This window comes from Acomys minous, assembly GCF_964271855.1.
Source record: "Acomys minous genome assembly, chromosome: 3".
Classification (NCBI taxonomy): domain Eukaryota; kingdom Metazoa; phylum Chordata; class Mammalia; order Rodentia; family Muridae; genus Acomys; species Acomys minous.
In genome coordinates this window covers 19,034,629-19,053,588 of record NC_140485.1, presented here as the reverse complement: position 1 = coordinate 19,053,588, position 18,960 = coordinate 19,034,629, and the positions used below count along the sequence as shown (strand labels likewise).

At 46.6% G+C, this 18,960-nt stretch overlaps 1 protein-coding gene across 1 annotated transcript in view; it reads left to right on the top strand.

Moving 5' to 3' along the window:
- TGM3 (transglutaminase 3) overlaps nt 1-18,637 on the top strand; it is a 39,337-nt gene extending 20,700 nt beyond the window's left edge. Inside the window, exons 8-13 of the mRNA XM_084774233.1 lie at nt 4,987-5,090; nt 6,697-6,942; nt 10,523-10,831; nt 13,748-13,905; nt 17,451-17,584; nt 17,998-18,637. Coding sequence (XP_084630359.1) covers nt 4,987-5,090; nt 6,697-6,942; nt 10,523-10,831; nt 13,748-13,905; nt 17,451-17,584; nt 17,998-18,145 — 1,099 coding nt within the window. The 3' untranslated portion in view covers nt 18,146-18,637. The remainder of the gene's footprint in view (nt 1-4,986; nt 5,091-6,696; nt 6,943-10,522; nt 10,832-13,747; nt 13,906-17,450; nt 17,585-17,997) is intronic.
- Nucleotides 18,638-18,960: the final 323 nt, after the last annotated feature.

The following is an 18,960-nucleotide window of genomic DNA, read 5'->3' as shown; positions in this document are numbered from 1 at the left end:
CGGCTTAACTTTAGGCAGAAAAATCTTGGGCCTAAATCTTTGTGTCATAAGTGTTGGGAACTTTGCATGTAAGCTGCTGTCTACACGAGCCTGCCTTTGCAGAAGGCGAGGATGGATTTGCGTTAGGCACTGGGACATTCTTAGCGACGGTTCAAGCAGCTGACCCATGTCTGCATGTCACCTACATTTCTCCATGGTGACAGTCACATTTCACAAGTCAGGACATAGGTATTGTTACTCTATTATTCTCAGGCCCAATGTACAGGACTGAGGCACAAAGAGGTTGAATAATTTCCCCCCCAAAAAAATCTAACTGGAAGACAGAGATGCGGTTTAGAGGTAGATTGAACTACAGAGCGCCAGAGAACACCGTTGCTATTATCCCTGGCGAAGGCTCGAGAAATCCTAGAGCTCCAATCTGGGTATTTTCCAAAAGAGGTTGGCAGAACAGTGTGGTGTGGAAGATGGGGTCTGGTCAGGGGGTGCTGTCTAGCTCACCGGTAGAGAAGCTGGGTTCCTGGGCCCCCTTTAAGCAGTAAATGCCACTGCCTGATAAAACCAAACATGGCTCAGGGGTGCCACAAAGAAAAAAAAAGACTTGCCCAGCATCACACTGTGAATTTGTAACTAAGCTACAGTTGGAATAGAATAGGTCTCTATTAACACTAAGAACATTAGGACTAGAAGCAGTCTGGGGGAGGGTCCTGGTCATCTTACAGAAGAGACAATTACAGCCAGCCCTCTGGATGAGTTCCACATTCATAGACTCAACCGACTATGACCTGGAAGCATAGTTACGCCTACTGTGATTTTTGTCTGTCTGAACACTGCAGACCTTTGCTTTTCATTATTCATTCATATATGATAAATGATATCATACAACTATATTCACATTTACATTGCACTAGGCATTATAAGCCACCTAGAGATGATGTAAAGAATATGACGATATATGGAGATTATGCCAAACATTATGTCTCTTTATGTACCCTTACGTATAGTACTCAAATCCTTTTGAACACTGCAGTTTGGTTTCCTGAGGGGATCCTGGAACCAGCCCCTTGTGACCTGTAGCTTGTCTGAAGATGAACAACTAGGGACAGACACTCTCACTGACTGCAAGTTGCTTAAATTACTTTTTTTGTTTTTATTGTCTGGGGTTTTTTTTTCTCTCTCTCTCTCTCTCTCTCTCTCTTAATTTCCCACCTTATAATTGAAGGGCTGGGTTAGGAATCGGCTGCAATTTCTTCCAGGGCTTGCTTTTAATCACACTCACAGCCTCTAATGGAGTACACCTTTTCCTCAGGCCACTCCACTGAGGCTGAGTTTGGCCTCAGAGAGAGAAGCTTTCTTGGCTATCCAGAGCCTTTGCTCTCTTCAGGAGCAGGGTACTTTGTGGGTAGTTAGTGGTTTTGAGTGCATACAAAGAGCAGCGGCTGGGAAGTGAAAATGCAATCACTGGATGAGGTACACGGCTCAGAGGTAGCAGAGAGATCTCCTCAGCACACTCCCCAGATCTGGAACACCTTCCTGGTCAGATAGTGCGTGAGGCCATGTTTGGAGTTTACCCGCAGAAGGAACTGGGGTTTGAGACCACCTTCTAGGCAGGATCTTCTCCACCCTAAGAACTCAAAAGTGACAGAGCTCCAGACAACCTCTAGAGTCGTGGCTGGTAAAGATCCAGGTTTGCGTTACAGCTAGTGTAGGTGGGGAGCTGGGAGGAGCAGGCCTCTGGGGCTATTAATAAACACTGAAGTCATTCTGAGGTGGGAAGTCTGTCTTTTCCAGAGCTTTTTTTTCTCCTCCTTCTTACAGGAGTTTTCAATACATAAGAGAAATGAAACTCAATAATGACCATATTGTTCACATGCTTTAGTGTTTGATGGTTTCCTACGCATTCTTTGGAGTGTTCTTATTGATTACAGAATTAATACATTTTGCAAAGCTCGAGAACCAGCTGGCACGTGTAATAGACAGGTGCACCCTATTTCTTCTCATATTTGGAAGCCAGCCCCTTCGTGCTTTCAGCCATAGGATTGGTCTGTTTGTTTTTTGTGTGGGGACAGAGACTAGAGTCTTTCATTTTTTAATATTTATTATTTGTTTAAACTGTGATGTGTGCATGTGTGTGATGTGTGTGTGCGTGATGTGCATGTGTGATGTGTGTGTGTGTGATGTGCATGTGTGATGTGTGTGTGATGTGCATGTGTGTGTGATGTGTGTGTGTGTGTGTGATGTGCGTGTGTGTGTGTGTGATGTATGTGTGTGTGTGATGTGTGATGTGGGTGTGTGATGTACATGTGTGTGTGTGTGATGTACATGTGTGTGTGTAATGTGTGATGTGTGTGATGTGTGTGATGTGTGTGTGTGTGTTTAATTGGGGGGGGACCATATGTGTGCCACAATGAACACTTAGAAGCCAAAGAACAACCTGTGGAAGTCAGCTCTCTCTTTAGTGGTGCGGCTTCCAGGGATATAACCTAGCAAGCACCCTTTATCCACCAAGCCATTCCTCCAGCCAGAGCCCAGGATCCTGCCCACGGCGGGAAAACACTACTGTTGAGTCACATCCCCATGGCAGGAAAACACTCTACCGCTGAGTTACATCCCCAGTCAATCATATGTTTTTGAGTAAATAGTATATTATAAACACACTCTCCTTGTCATTAGACATCCTTCCAAAGTGAAATTATTTAAGTGTAATGTGATCAATCTTATCTTTACACTGTTACCACATTCCCTGCTAATACTATATTTATTTCCTCTTTCTCTCTCTCTCATACTTGAATTCAAATTTGCTCAGTGTAAGACGGCACCACAGTTAATGAATCATAAGAAGGATGACTAATCATTTCCATTCTAGAGAGTCAGGGATTAAAGGCTCTATATCAATGGTAGAGTGCTTGCCGAACATACAGAAGGTCCTGGGTTCGATCCCTGCCACCACACAGAAAAAGAGAAAATATACTGACAGCAGTTAGAATACTTAATTTTCTATGTTCACACTGTTTTGGCTATTGCCATTTTTACAGTACACACAATCTTCAAAATATCCATTTCTTTTCCTTAACTCCTCTACAATTTCTGTAATTTTATTATTGCTCTGTGTGTGTGTGCGTTTGGGGAGGGCTGAGTGGCAGTGAGCACGGGTGTAGGTCAGTGAAGTCCTTTGTGGCTCTGACTCTGACTCTGCCTTTCTACCTTTACCCTACTCCAAAGATCTGGCTCTGGGGTCTACAGGGTTGTGTGGCAAATATCTTCACCTACTGAGGCATCAAGCCGTTTTCTAGCTTGGTCTTGTTATTAATTTTCTGTTTTCATTTTATTTTAGAAAACCTAATTACCAGTTGATTTGGTTTGTTTGTTTGTTTGTATATTTTGTGGAGTTTGTTTTGTTTTTTGAGCTCGTGTGTCACTATGTAACCAACCCAGTCTGGCCTGGAGTTCACAGTCTCCTGTTTTGGCATCCAGGATGTTAGCTGTGCAGGGCACACAATGCATTCGTTTGATGCTCCTACTTTGTATTAAATACTACCTTCATTTTGCTTGTTATTTATTTTACAGCTGTGTGATATTTCATTTCTGGCTGTGCAACAATTTATCTGGTTATTTCTTTACTGGTGACTTTTTCTTCCAACATTCTTGCTCTCACGAGCCATGCTGGGGTGAGCATCTCAGCCTGAACACCTGTGTGTATTCACGAGGTTTTTTTACACTGGAGAAATCCCTCATGGAGGAAATACTGGCTTAGTGAGTATGCACATTGTTAGAGATTTTTATACTCATTGCCAAATTGCACTTTGCAAAGGCCATACTAATTTAAATCCTTACCTGAAGTGTGCGGTAACACTTGCTTTCTTACCTAAAAGCGAACAAGGCCCCCAGCTAAACTTTAATCTCTGCTGGTCCAGGAGGCAGAATCTGCATAACTGCCATGGTTACTCTTTGTCATTGCAATCTTCTTTTAATAGCATCGAGGCTAAAACTAGTGTCATACGTTCAGTCATCGTTTATCCTGCTTATGAAGGCTGCTCATCGCTCTTCATTGGCATATTTTTTCTTTTATTTTGCTTTTATTAATTTGTAAGTCTTTTATAGCCATAATGTGGTATGACTCTGTCTGGCACATATGTTGTGTCTGGCTTTCTGCTCTATTGCTTTTTCGTCATCTCCAGACCAGATAATTCAAGTGATCTGCAGATCTCTCCTCATGTTCCTCCTCCTCTCTTGTAGCTATTCTCCTAATAAACTCATCAATTGCATTATTCAATTTCAGATATCAGGGAGGTTGAAGTTAAAATGTTCCGCTCGATCCTTCTGGAATGTCTCTATTTATCTGCCAGAAGTTCCTTTCTTTTTGGTCTCTGTGGATATATTTTCCTTTACATCATTGATTCTGGTTAGAGGAACTGCTTTCAAGTCCTTGTCTGAGAGCTCCAATGTCTTTTCTCTTGAGGCTAAATTCATGTAATTGGTCCTGTGTGTGTTGAATTACTTTGGCTTATACTCCAGGTGTGCTAAGTGGCTGTGTTCTCTTACTCTGCACCAGCAAACCCACAGGGGACCCTGATTGCAAATTGCCTCAGCACAGTGGGAGCAGCTTGGGTCCATCATTTTTCTGGGCTACTTGATATGTCTCAGGGTTCATAGTTTAAGGGTCACCCAGACATGTGAGTAGTTTATAGATGAATTTGGGTTCCTTTCTCTTGATTCTTACTTTTTAGAGCAGCGCCTCCACTCTCCTTGGTCGTCCCAAGCTCTGTTTCCTGTGTCTCTGAGCCTCAGGTTACCGCCCTAGGAAGATTTTATGGAGATGATGGCCTCCAGGACTAACAGAGTCTCTTGCCCAGGGAGCACCTTCGGGGAGGATCAGGGAGCACCTTCAGGGAGGATCAGGGAGCACCTTCGGGGAGGATCAGGGAGCTGTGTTGTTTGGCTGGAGGTGTGGTATTGCCCCTCACTTGTTATGTGGCCTTCTCTCTGCAGGAATTTCCACGTCTGGAATGAAGGCTGGTTCGTGCGGCCTGATCTAGGCTCCCAATATGATGGATGGCAGGTGCTAGATGCCACCCCCCAAGAGAGAAGCCAAGGTAGGAGCTGCTCTGAGCTCTACTCTGTCGCTTACAGGTGAAAGTATCCCCAAAGCCCTCCCTAGCACAGGGCACAGTGGGATGAAGAGCGTTTTTCACAGAGTTCTCCTTATTTCATGTTGTTCACGCTGCTGTTCAAACGCTGGTTTCCTCTGAAGCCCCTCCAGCTGTTGTTACCGCTAAGGAGCCCTGGTATATGTCAAGTAATGGGGTGGGGGGGGCGGGGGAGGGGGGAGATAGCCTCCCCTGTCAACAATTGCTTCCTACCACTGCCACCAGCAGCATGGCCCTCCCAGGACAGGAGCCCTGTGGATTCAGTCCCGTTTTTCCTGTATGTGATAGGCCCAAGGCAACAGGTGCTGCTGCTACTGCTCCCTCCTGTTGCCTTCGGAGAGGCTAGGCTCCCTTTAAATGGCTGCCTTGACCCTCTTCAGGGCCTGTGAGCTTGCTTTTGCCTTTTACCTCCTACTCTCCCATCAAAGGATCCCCTGCTCTCTGGGGGTGGGGGGGCCTTTCTTCTTCTGGCTCTAATCACTAAAGAAGCCTGTCTTGTCTTTTACCTTCCTTTTGATGTGTTTCTTTCAAACAATAGTAGTAGTAGTAGTAATGATAATAATAATAATAAGTGTATATAATTGAAACTATCGATGTAACTCAGAAAATTATAAAAATATGTAGAACAAAAATGCACTCGCTGTCACCCTGATATCCTTACCCTACCCAATAACATCTGACCTTTCTAACAAAAACAAGGTATATTGCAAATTTCGGGCTGGAGGGGAACCTCTGGACACTGTTTAAACTTTTCGATGCAACTCAGAAGTGCTTATAAAATTAAATGAATGAACTGTGACCATGTCAAGAAGTAAAAACAAAGCAGAATAGAAAGGAGAATAAAATAAAATATCAGAATTAATAACACTATTGATTTGTTAAATGTCTCATATTTGCAAGATGTCAAATTTACCGTCCACGACTTATGATTTTTAACAAAAATCTAGGTCATTCTCCTCCATGTATAAAATGTTATGTGTGCATCTTTTTGTTTTGTAAACAATGTGGACTAACATATATTCATATATGTATATAATATATAATGTGTTTGTATGCATATACATATATATTATGTGTATATATTTCTATATGTGTCCATCTTTGTCTAGCCAAATAAACTATTTGTGTTGACTACTGGAGGAGAAAAGTAAAGGTTGGGGTTAGGAACTCAGAGGAGCAAGTAATTCCATGCATTCAATGTTCAGGAAAGACTTCTAGAAATAGGAAGTCGATACACCTCTGGGCTAGAGTGAGTTCAGAAGTAGAGAGGCAGCACTTCAGGGCAAAACCAGGATGACATCAATGGATCAGCCCAGGTGAGACGCATACAGGATATACAACTGAGCCAGTCTTAGGTAGAGCTGGACCAGAGACTTGTTACAAAGTGATGGTGATGGGTAGCTTCTGTACGTCAGACCGATGGGTCACAGTCAGGGCTGAAGTTTGCCAGCAGAAAAGGCAGAGAACTCAGAGAGTCAGATCCTAGGCAGGCTGGAGTGGATGAGATTAGCCGTGGTTTGTATACATCCAGACTCTGCATCTTGGCCATCAGGTGTGTTCCAGTGTGGTCCTGCTTCAGTCATTGCAATCCGAGAGGGTGACGTGGACCGGAATTTTGACATGGTCTTCATCTTCGCTGAGGTTAGTGCTGATCGCATCACTTGGATCCATGATACTAGGACTGGCAGCCAGAAGCAGAATTCTTTGGACACTCACTCCATCGGCAAATACATCAGCACCAAGGCAGTGGGCAGCTACTCTCGCATGGATGTCACAGACAAGTACAAGTATCCTGAAGGTAGGACTGGTGCTCACAGAGTGATGTCACATGGTGTTGCTTGGTGATGAGCGGACAGCTTTGAGAGTACAAGAAAAAAAAAAAAGCCCTAACCTGGCAACCCTACATCTCAGATAGTTCTGTACAAATGACAGGATGTCTCTCTACCATCAAGTGCTCAACTGTTGTTTTCAATGGGGACAGAAGCATCAAGGGCAGCTATAGTACCTGGGGGAATTAGCCTAAGAGCACAGACAATTGTACAACTTCACTGATGTCACTATGATTGTAAATCAGAGAGAGAGGCATGGTCCTCAAGGCCTTTGGCACACATTTCTCTATCAGTCCATCCCGCTATTCTCCAAGATCATAGACAGAAAATGCCATCTCAACAAAGAAATAGACAAAGAAACTCAGGGATGTGGACTTGTGCCATCTACAGTCGTAGCTCCCATGCCCTAAGAAGTCCAGAGGTCTGACTACATGAGGAGGCGAATGCCATGGTCCCTGAAGTCCTCATCATCTGTGTCACTGCTGTCCTTCTACAGAGGACAGAAGCCTCTGTCATCTCAGAGGCCACCTGCTATGAAGCCGCCTTCTCCTTATTAGATTTGTCACTCAGAAGTTGCTTTGAGAACCCACAGCACAGCAGTTCTCCATCTGAAGGTGTAGTTAAACTTTAGAAATAGCCCAGCAGTTGTTCTGGCAGGCCATGGGTGCTCTGCAATGGCCTGATACTTCACTCTTTCTAAAATACTTGGAAATAGTTGGGTCAGTGCTCAAGTGATTCTCACAGTCAATTTCTGGGAGATGGGGAGCAAGAAAAGAGCCCTTCAAATGTGCCCAGAGTGCTCCTAAAATCAGACCAAATATCTGACAACTGTTGGCTATTGGTGTTACCGAGTGTTCACAGGAGAAAACGGACTCCAGGAGGCGGAGTCTGACTCCAAGGCCAGGGACATCCACTCTGGGTACCAATGGGTGCGGGTTGCCCTCAGTCAACAAACACTGTTGAGATTCTCTAAAACAGAAACACATTTGTTGGAGGATGGGAGATCATTGGAAGGAGAACGCACACCCCGTAGTAAACTATCACTGTACTCAAAGGTAAAGAGAATGTTTTAGCAGCAGAAATGAGGAATGCTACATCAGACGTTTGGAGACAGCACTTTTTTTGGCCACAGTGGTTAATGACTGAGGTGGTGTTGGTGCAGGGTTGAGTGGACAGCTGCCTGGAGGATGTCCTCAAGGTTCTTCTGTCCCGGCTTGCATTTGCAACCTCTGTAGAGGCTCACGGTTCTGGCAGTCATTTTGCCAAAGCTACCATCAGGCATCTATGCAGAAAAACTCTTCGCTTGTAACTCAGCTTCGGTTATCTATCTCTTTACTTATTTTTTTTTTATGATGGACACAGGTGAGTGTACTTTATTCTGACAGCTTTCACGGGCTTTTCCCGAATGTCTACCCCAGGTGCCCTGTAGATAAAACAGCACAGAATGTCGCTGGAGAGGCAGGTGCCAGACTGGTATTTTCAACATCGTGGTGTAAGAGATGAGTCCAAGGAACAGGAAACAAATAAGCCAGGACAGAAGGCGACTGACTCTCCTTCCTGCCTACCACACTTATAACAGCCTTCATAGGATCTCTGATTTTCTTGTTCCCTTGCCTACAAAGCAAGAATAGCAGTGTCTCTCTTGGCTTGGATTTTAATACGAAAATGCACACCAAGTGCTAAGTACAGGGCTTGGCACACAGTAAGGACTAGGGCGGTGATCTTTGGCCATTTGGATGGCTGCACCCTCCCTGGAATAATGCCTTCCCACAGACTATTTAGTGAGGTACTGTTTACTTGGCTGTAGGAGCCTGCGGCTTTCCTTATTACTCTCACACTTTGGTCCGGCTTCTGTGGAATCCTAGCAGCCTGCTAAGCAATGGAGAGAGGGACCTGGTAGGAAGCTCCCTACAGAACTCCTTGCCAGTACCTCGGCTCATACATGACAGCAGGATGGAGCAGCTGTATGATGTTACCCAGATCTTCTTGCCTAATGATGCCACTTGGTCTCAGAGGGCCCCGGGCGGGAAAAGCTCATAAAATGGGTTGCTAAGCATTTACACAATAGCAGTACTGTGGTGAGAAAAACAGCAGCAGGAAGCATAGTCTTGAGTAAGCTCAGCAGGTGACCTATATAGGCTCTGGAACCTCCTTGTGCAAATGCCTGCTTCAAGGACTCAGGCACAGGGGCTCAGTCTCAGCGCAGCCTTCAGCCGTGGGTGTGGACTGGCAGCTCAGGCCGAGAATGGAAGGGCATCCAGTGGAACCTAGCCCTCCAGGAGCTCTCAAGCCGGGTAATCTGGCCACCTTCTTGCAGCAGGGTGGGTACAGGGGAGGGCCCTTAGCCCAGGCTCTATCTGGATCCCTGAAGACGAGTCCCTCCCTTTCTTCATCCAAATCCCACAGTCATCCAAACCAGTAGTTTCTCTTAGATGGGCGAGCCTCTGAAGTCCTTGCCAGGGAATTTACATAATTCATGGAAAGGACTCACTAACTTGTAGAGTACTTATCTTAAGTCTTCTGGTTTACCTTGAGGTTGTCACCAGTTGGTTGGGGAATGCCTAGGGGCCACAAGTGCCAACATGGTCACTCTTCTATGTTCTTGGGAATCCAGGATCTCCTGCTGTATGGTACCTGTGTCTTCAGGTCAGGGCAGGGAGCAAGAGGTGAACTGCTTAGTCAGCCTGGGCTTGGAGCTGTTTGCTGTGTTCTTTAGTGTGCCACAGCCTTTAGGGTGTCACCAATGCTCTCTGCACGCAGCCATCTACTGTCATAGCCAGCAGCACCTACTGGAAATGCAGCCTCTTGTATTATTAGCCTTTGCTGTTTTGAGACTCCAAATTTCTCAGCAATTCAAACCAGTCTTATCAGCCATGGGAAGTTCTTGTTGACTTGCACAGACAAACTCTGTGTCACTTTCTGACTCTCAAAGTATGTTTAGACACAAGGCAGGGGGGCGTGGAAGGGTTTGGAGGGTCTTTCTCCTAACTTTGGTTTCACTTAAGGATTTATTCTAACTCCTCTCAGTTCAGTTTTGCCATTTGTTTCTCAAGGATCAGTTTGTTCTTCAAGTCTCACAAAAGACCTCTCATCCAAAGAAGGAGAAAAGAAGTGAGAAAGAGATGAAGGAAAGGAGGGAGGGAGAGAAGATGAGAGGAAGTGAGAGAGGAAGGAAGGAAAGGAGGAAAGGAGGGAGGGGGAGGCATGGAGGGAGTTAGAAAATGAAAGAAATCTAATTGAAACCAAGGAAATGATGAAGCCCCATAATAAGGTTTGCGGAAACTGAGCCAGCTTTCCCTGTGGCTTCCTGACAGTGTTGTCTTGCTTGGGAAAGGACCAGACACCAGCTGGTCTGGAAGCCTTATTCTAAGAAGGGTTAAGGGGGACCTGACAAGATCAGACACTTGCTGGGAGCAACTTGAGCCCATAGAAGTGGTGTCAATGTTAGTTCTAGATCATTCAGGCAGCTCATACTGTCCATCGTCTGAGTCACAACCACATCCCTGAGGAACCCTTGTTCTGTTTTTTGTTCCTCTCACCAACACACAGGTTCCAGTGAGGAAAGGCGGGTGCACGCAAAGGCTTTGAGCAAACTCAAGCCTAATGCATCTTTCGGCCCAACGTCCGCAAGGAATTTGGCAGGGGAAGAAGGGGCGCCCAGCATTTCTGGGAGGTTCAAGGTCACTGGTGTACTGGCGGTCGGCAAAGAAGTCAGTCTGGCCCTGATCCTTAAAAACCTGACTAATGATAGGAAGACAGTGACAGCGCACATGACAGCCTGGACCATCGTCTACAATGGCACCCTCGTCCATGAAGTATGGAAGGACTCCGTCACAATATCCTTGGATCCTGAAGAAGGTAACTTCTCCTCTAGTTGGTGAGACTCAGTAAGTTTAAGGAGATGACCACCGAAGGCCTCCTGCTGGGCTTTCGGTGAGTCAGCTGACTATGGGACTATGACTTATGAGTGGCCTCCGTTGGTAAGCCTTAGTTCTGACTCTCTAGAAGCTGCTGTCCTATGAACAAGGCCAGTCACGATGATGCCAACTACATATTTATTACACTCTAGCAAAGGGAGAAGGGAGGGTTTGGCAGTTCATAGCCACAGCACAAGGTCCTGTATGAGTTTGTGCTACCCTGAAAGACTTTCAGAGTGAATGTAACCTCACCTGCCCTAAAAGGGGTGGATTTCAAAACTCATGGTACAGGGGCAGACACAAGGCTTGCTTGTGGCATAGCGATTAAGGGCCAGTGATGAGATGTTGGTCCTTGGTTTTCTGTTGTTAAACCCAATGTCATCTCCTGTTTGCTAGGTTTTGTTGCTACTACCCTGCTCTCATTCCCCTCACTGCCCCCCAAGTCCTGTTGTAGGTTTGGCCCTGGATGGTCTGTGATAGATGCGGGGGACTTAAATCCTTGCCCCGTGTCGCCCATCGTTTTCATGACTCTTGATGACAGTGACAGGTTTTCTTGGAGATCTAAGCACTTGGGAGGTTTGGTGACTTGTTGCTCCAGGGTAGGCCAGATGGGAAGGGAACAGGGTGGGGCAGAGGAGGTTGGTTTTGTGGGATTAGAATATAGGTGTTGCCCACATTGGCAAAATCCTTGAGCTGTTATGAAAAGTTTAGGCTGACAAAGCAGATTAACAAGGGTGGGGTGGCCATTTGCTTCTATTAATCAAGAATTAATAGAAACTGATTAATTATACAGCCTGTCCTGAAAGAATTCCAAGAGAAATTGATCTGTGTTGCCTCTGCTTAAAGGCAGCATCCCTTCACAGCTTGTCTTCCATCAGAAATTTCAGGATCAGGAGCAACGGTCATTATTATTTACCTCTGACACTGAGAGAGAGAGAGAGAGAGAGAGAGAGAGAGAGAGAGAGAGAGAGAGAGACTTTTTTATGGAAGGAGACTTGGGGATAGAACTCAGTGTCTCCTGAATGCTAGGCAAGAACTCTACCAAAGGCGCATCTCTAGCCCAGGACAACCCGTTTCTGTAGGCCAAAAATATTCCACATGAAGGGGAAACAAACAACTTAATCCTCTGTAATAAAGAGCAGAGTGGATGGAAAGCAGAGAGGAGGCGGGTGAAGGGGTCCTAGAACCCTGATGCTCAGGGACTTCTGGATGAGCCTGGGTGGGTTTCCTTCCCTCTCTGAGCCTCAAAGTCAAACCACTGAGAAGGTTGGATCAACTATTTCAAGGATGCCTTCCCTTCTCCTTGCTAGGGACAGCTCCAGCCCATCCTCTCAGTAGCAAAAACAGAGGGAACTTCCTCTTAGTTGTCTTACCCCTGAGGCCACTCAGCACAACTGTAGGAAGGAGGGCAGTGCCCAAGACCAGCTGGAGAGGGAGGAATCGCATCAGTCCACAATGTTGGGAGGCTTTTGTGGAGTTAACGTGTATATCAGTGATAGAATGTGTGCTTAGTGTGCACAAGGCCCTGGATCCTGTCCCCAGCATGAGAGAGAGAGAGACAGAGACAGAGACAGAGACAGAGACAGAGACAGAGAGAGACAGAGAGACAGAGAGAGAGAGAGAGTTCCACTGAGGAAACAAGTCCAAGTGTGGTGGAAATGTACCTAGTTAATGTATAGAATGACAAGAAAGTGTGGCTTTTTTTTTTTAAAGAAGAGGTGGCTTTTATACAGTGGGGGCTGGGTAGACTCCAAGTTGAGGATCTGAACTTGATCCCTAAAATGGCAAGGAGAGACCATGGGAGGCTTTTGTTATAGAGCACAAGAGGAGTATCACGTCTTGTTGTTGTTGTTGTTTGTTTGTTTGTTTTTTGTTTTTCAAGACAGGGTTTCTCTGTGTAGCTTTGGCCATCCTGGACTCACTTTGTAGACCAGGCTGGCCTCGAACTCACAGCGATCCACCTGCCTCTGACTCCCGAGTGCTGGGATTAAAGGCGTGCGCCACCACGCCCGGCTAAGTGCCATGGTATAGAGAACATGTGCTCTTTAAAGCTTTGCCTTCCTATCATGTGGACAGCTTTGAAGCAGGAGAGCGTAGAGGGAGGAAGCAAGCTGAGGACACTGTCACACTCGAATTGCAGCTTATTAGATGACAGGGAGAACTGAGGCATCGATTTGGCCAATGCTTCTGCCTCCCTTCCTAGTCATTACTGTGTTGTCAGCCTTATTGTTGCTGCCATTAGGCAATAGGTTAGCATCCTTCTTCCCCTGTCCCTTAGAAGGACATTCATTCTCTGACATTTCCCAGGCTTGGGAGGGGCAGCTGTGCCTCAGACCGTCAAGTCCTTAATTTTGGAGTCCACTTGCTGGCTTGCATCCTGGCACCTCCCCAGTCCCTATTCTGCACCCTCCTGGCACTTCCTCCATCCCTGTTCTGTACACACACCCCAAACACACACACACACACACACACACACACACACACACACACCTGCTAAAAAACCACACACACACACACACACACACACACACACACACATCTGCTAAAAAACCACACACACACACACACACACACACACCTGCTAAAAATCCAAACCAAAAACCACACACACACATACACACACCCTTGCTAAAAAACCACACACACACACCTGCTAAAAATTGAAACAAAAAGCCACACATACATACACACACACCTGCTAAAACTCCAAACCAAATACCACACATACACATGCATACACACACACACACACACACACACACACACAAGAGCTGACTACTAAAGGCTTTGAAATAATAGGCTACCGACAGAGCTCATCTTTCCACCTGGTCCACCCACTCCCTGCTTCTCCTTTCAGAAATACAGCATCCTGTGAAGATTCCATACTCTATGTACGATAGATACCTGAAGGCAGACAACATGATCCGGACCACAGCCATATGCAAAGTGACCGATGAGGCTGAGGTGGTGGTGGAGCGCGACGTCATCCTGGACAACCCTACTCTGACCCTGGAGGTGAGAGGATGATGGGACAGGGTGCCTCCCAGAAAGAGCCTCGTCCTAGGAAGCCCACTAGCGACCAGGAAGTGAGCAGAAAAGGCAGGGTTTCCCCTAGGGATGTACACAGAGCCCTGTGGATCTAGCCGCCCTTTGTCTGATACACCTGTAGTGCTTGCCTCTTGCTGTACAATCCCACTGCTGGTTTCCCAGGTCCTCGTGGTATATGGTCCAAGTAATTTGTGTCAGCACTGGTCTCACCTCTCCTAGCTCCTAGGATTCGTAGCTCCGTAGCTCCTAGGGTTCCTAGCGTCAGGACAGGGGACCCAGGGTGTCACCTCTGATGCAGGGCCCCATTTCCTCATGTAGCTAAGGTCCAGCTGTGCTTCAGGATAGGAGTGGGCTGACCTCAGGGGCTAGACAGTCATGGTGGGACAGTAGTTCCAACCTTGGGCCTTGAACCTAAGGAGACTTGGCCTTGCGTCTGGCCTCCAGTGTTTATCAGCATGGAAAGTGAGCAAGCCCTTTAGCTAAATCTGTTGTTCCAGCTGTCAGGAGGATGAGAAGATGCTTGCCTCTCAGAGTGTCACTTCCTTAGGGTAGCCTCTCTTGATAGATCTCCACAGATCAGGCCTGGTCATCAGTTATGCACCACCAGAACATTCTAAACATTTGTCCCAGATGAAGGCATACCTTTGTATAACAATTTGTTCCCCTGTCTGATAGTCAATGCCAGTACAGCAGGTGTTAATGCTGTCCTGGGGTCATCTCATTACATAAACGTCAGAAATCAGAACCAGCACCCTCCCTGGGTCACGACCATAGCAGATATAGTGGCTCAGGGCTGCCATGCCTCCCTTCCCAGAGGGAAGGTGCTGCCAGCCCCTGCGTGGCTCCTGCATGATGCATCTCTCTTGCTTCTCAAGGCATCTCCAGGAAGCTCTCCCTGTCCTCCCTGTCCACTGATATGATGGACAGCTGAGTGTTTTCTCCAGCTCCCAAAGCTGGGGAACAATACTGGGCGGTGACCAGCTCAGCTATAAGAGCACTGCGCCCTAAAAGGCTGAGCATTTCAATGAAGTGAATTTTCTCCCTGTTTTATTCCCTAATCCTCAAACATCCTTACATAGTCATCTTTTATTCATGTATTCATATTCAATTTTGCTCGACAGTTTTGGGATTCCTGTATGATGTCTAATTTATCTTTAAAGATGCTATAATATTTTTATCACTGATGCGGTCAAGAAGTAGGCCTTACTGAACTTCCTTGAGTATAAGATACACCCAAGTTTCCTTCTCTCGAACACGCTCTCCCCTCATTGGAGCTTCTAGAAAACAGAGATGCTTTAGTCCACTAAATATGTCAATGTGTGGTTCGCTTGGTACAGCATCAGATTTTAAACTCATGATGAGAGGATCTATAAAAAAAATAATACTCTGGGTAAAATTCTGTTGTCACTGATTGGTAGTTAACATGGGTTAACATGGGCCTTAGACCATGGGATCAAAAATAAAATCTGAATATTTTCTTCTTCTTCTTCTTCTTCTTCTTCTTCTTCTTCTTCTTCTTCTTCTTCTTCTTCTTCTTCTTTTTGTTGTTGTTGTTGTTTTGTTTTCAAGACAGGGTTTCTCTGTGTAGCCTTAGTTGTCCTGGACTCGCATTGTAGACAAGGCTGGCCTCTAACTCACAGGGATCCACCTGCCTCTGCCTCCCAAGTGCTGGAATTAAAGGCGTGCGCTGTCACCATCACACAGCAAAATCTGAATTTTTTTTTTTTCAAGACAGGGTCTCTCTGTGTTAGCCTTGGCTGTCCTGGACTCACTTTGTAGACCAGGCTGGCCTCGAACTCACAGCAATCCGCCCTCCTCTGCCTCCCGAGTGCTGGGATTAAAGGCGTGCACCACCACGCCCGGCAAAATCTGAATATTTTCTAAAGGGGTGAGAACCTTCAAGTTCATGACTAATGTTTCTCGTCCAGTCTTCCTCATGCATTTGTAGACCTGAGTTAATACATGACCATAAAAAACCAACTACTTGAAAATACAAATGAGTGTGTTTATAGACTTGGTCAAGAAACAACAACAAGGATAAATATACAGATGTATAAATTTAATGTCTACAGTAACATTATGGCACTCTTCCTATAGCACTGTCATATACTGATAGCACAAAACCTATGCTTTTCTCTTCAAATAATTTCATATACTTTGAGTTACAAGGGAGAGATGACAGTATTCATGATGATTAATGTGTTTCACTTATTCAGTCTATTGTTACATATTACAGTGTCGGTCAAACACTAGCCTAGGCTTTGGGGCCAGGTAGGCCCTTCTGTTTCCCAGTGTGTGAGTTTCCAAAGCTGTCAAATCAGTCTGAACTTGGCCTTTGACCCTACGCAATGATAGCTATGAGCATGAACAACAAGAAAAACAAAAACCAAATGAACAAACTCAGCAGCCCTCAGTGGCTCACAAAGGAAGACAAGGAAATCTGCCAGTCACGCAGTTTCAACATCTGTTTCCAAAACACTCTCTTCCTTTTTCATAACGTCATTTGTTCCTTGCTAGATGGGAAGAGATAATTAATTATCTCTCCTTACCGCCTATGTCTGCCCAGATCATGGCTGATGCTTAGCAGACAAACAATAGCTTTACCCTTTCGGGGTGAGTAGTTTGTGCTGATTATATGGCCCCAAATCCTGCCATCCATCGTCTTCTGTGACTCCAGCCTGGTTAGTGTTGGAGCCCTGCTGAGACCTCAGAGTGGCACATGGAAATTCTCTGGGCTTTCAAGGCTGAGAAGGAAATCGGTAGCTTGGGTGTCACCACCAGGAAGCAGCCTGGCCCAGTGCTTCTGACCAAGCTCAGAAGGGACCATGGCTATGAGTCTGTATATGAGCAACCTCAGAAGTCTTTGGTCCATCCTCAGCACCTGTGGAAGCTCCCAGGAATGGCTTTAAGGAGGAAAAAGAAAAGAAAGAAACAACTAATAAAGGGGCTGGGGTGACAGTTAAAAGTATATACTACTCATAAGGAGAACCCATGTTTGGTTCCGAGCACCGTGTCAGACGGCTCACAATGACCCGTAACTCCAGCTGCAGGAATTGGAGGTCCTTTTCTAGCCTCCTGAGTGTGTTCACCAACACACACACACACACACACACACACACACACACACACACTGGTTGCTGGTTTTTGTTTTTTTTTTTAAGGAAAAAAGAAAAGACCCAACCATTAAGCAAGAGGTTCAAGAAAACTAACTGACAGTGGGTTCTCCTCAAAAGCAGGAGTGGTCCATTCTGGATGAGCTGAGCACATGCTTCAGTCACGAAGAACAGCACGGGTCTCTTTCTGAGCCTATGTTTCCCATATACTGTGGGGATGGTGGTGACGTCTTGGTAGCTCACGCGGGGGTTAGAAGACCATCTGGCACTTAGGACTAAATGAAATGGCCCTCCCTCCTACAGCCTAGGCAGTCTTTCTCTCTCACTCCATCATCACACTCAGCTTGCACAGCCAGGGGCCGCACAGCTAGCATCTTGACTCATGAACCCTCCCTACAGGTGCTGGACCAGGCTCAGGTGCGGAAGCCTGTGAACGTGCAGATGCTCTTCTCCAACCCCCTGGACGAGCCAGTGAAGAACTGTGTGCTGATGGTGGAGGGCAGTGGCCTGCTGCGTGGCAACCTCAAGATCGAGTGAGTCCCGGGCCTGAGCAGCTTGGTGGGGATGACCAAGAGTGGGAGAGGAGCCTTTAGGTGGGGCAGGCAGAGCACTCTCTCTGGCCTCAAATATTCATTCTTTGTGGGGCTTGGTACTCAAGACTCCACATTTGCATTTGGTTTAAAGTTCATCAGACTTGAAGCCCCAACTGTCAGTGCTAAAATCTGATGTGTGTAGAGCTTAGCATATTTGGGAGACAGGAAGATTACCTGTCCCCTCCCCCAGCTAGATGTCACAGAGCTGAAGGGAACCAGCTCGCCCTCAGAGGCAGCTAGAAAGAGCTGAACTAGTGGCAGCATCCTCTGATAGCACCAGAGCAGAACTTAGGGCCCTCGATGGCCTGAGCCTTCTAGATCGCACAACACCAATCCGTGTCCTTTCCCATCAGTGTGCCAGCCCTGCGGCCCAAGGAGAAGTCCCGGATCCGATTTGAGATTCTTCCCACCCGGAGTGGCACCAAGCAACTGGTCGCCGACTTTTCCTGCAATAAGTTCCCGGCCATCAAGGCTATGTTGTCCATTGATGTGGCTGAGTGAGGGGCCCAGAGGCACTCCCACAAACTCGGGTGACGCGGGCCAGACAGCGCTCTCCTGTGGAGTGAAAAAACTGCTGCCCATTCTGTCCAGCCTCAGAAGGCCTCCGTGTCCCCAAGGCTGCCAGACATGGACTTCTAGCAAGCCCCTCACCCAACCCCCTTCACCTCAAGCTAGGCCAGGTCCGCCCTGGTCTAGGACTTGATCATTTTTTGCACATTTTCCTCATTGCTTCCCTTGGAAATGCCTGTTCTGTGAGCCCTTGGTCCCTCCGCCGACCTCTTACACCCATCAGTGCTGCGGGTGGAGCAGTACCTACCCTAAAAACTCAACTCACAGTGGGAAGAAGCCAGCCTGGACTGTTTGCTCTTTCCCCAGACCGCAGTGGGGACACGCTGTTCCTCTCTCAGCCTCCGAGGAAGGCAGGCAGTACTCAGTCACATACTCACATCCTTACAGTCAAAATAAAGGTTAAACAAGTGCCATCCCACAACACCAATTCCATCAGACTGCGTTGCCTCGGGTTGTGAAGGGGGGCGGAGAGGGGCTGAGTCACCCGGGAGGCTTTAGTCCACTGTGTACCAATGTTCATAGGAAACATGTTTGTTTCTTTGTGGCTGTAAGGGCAAAAGCAAGGAAGCACTACAAGGCAGTTCAGGAAAACTTCCTGAAGAAATGCATCACACAAAAAACGAGGCTGCTTTGAAAAGGAACTCTTTGTCAAGGCAGGCTCTAACCCAGAGGTTCTCAACCTGTGGGTCCCGACCCCTTGGGGAGTTGAACGACCCTTTCATAGGGTCACCAAAGACCATCAGAAA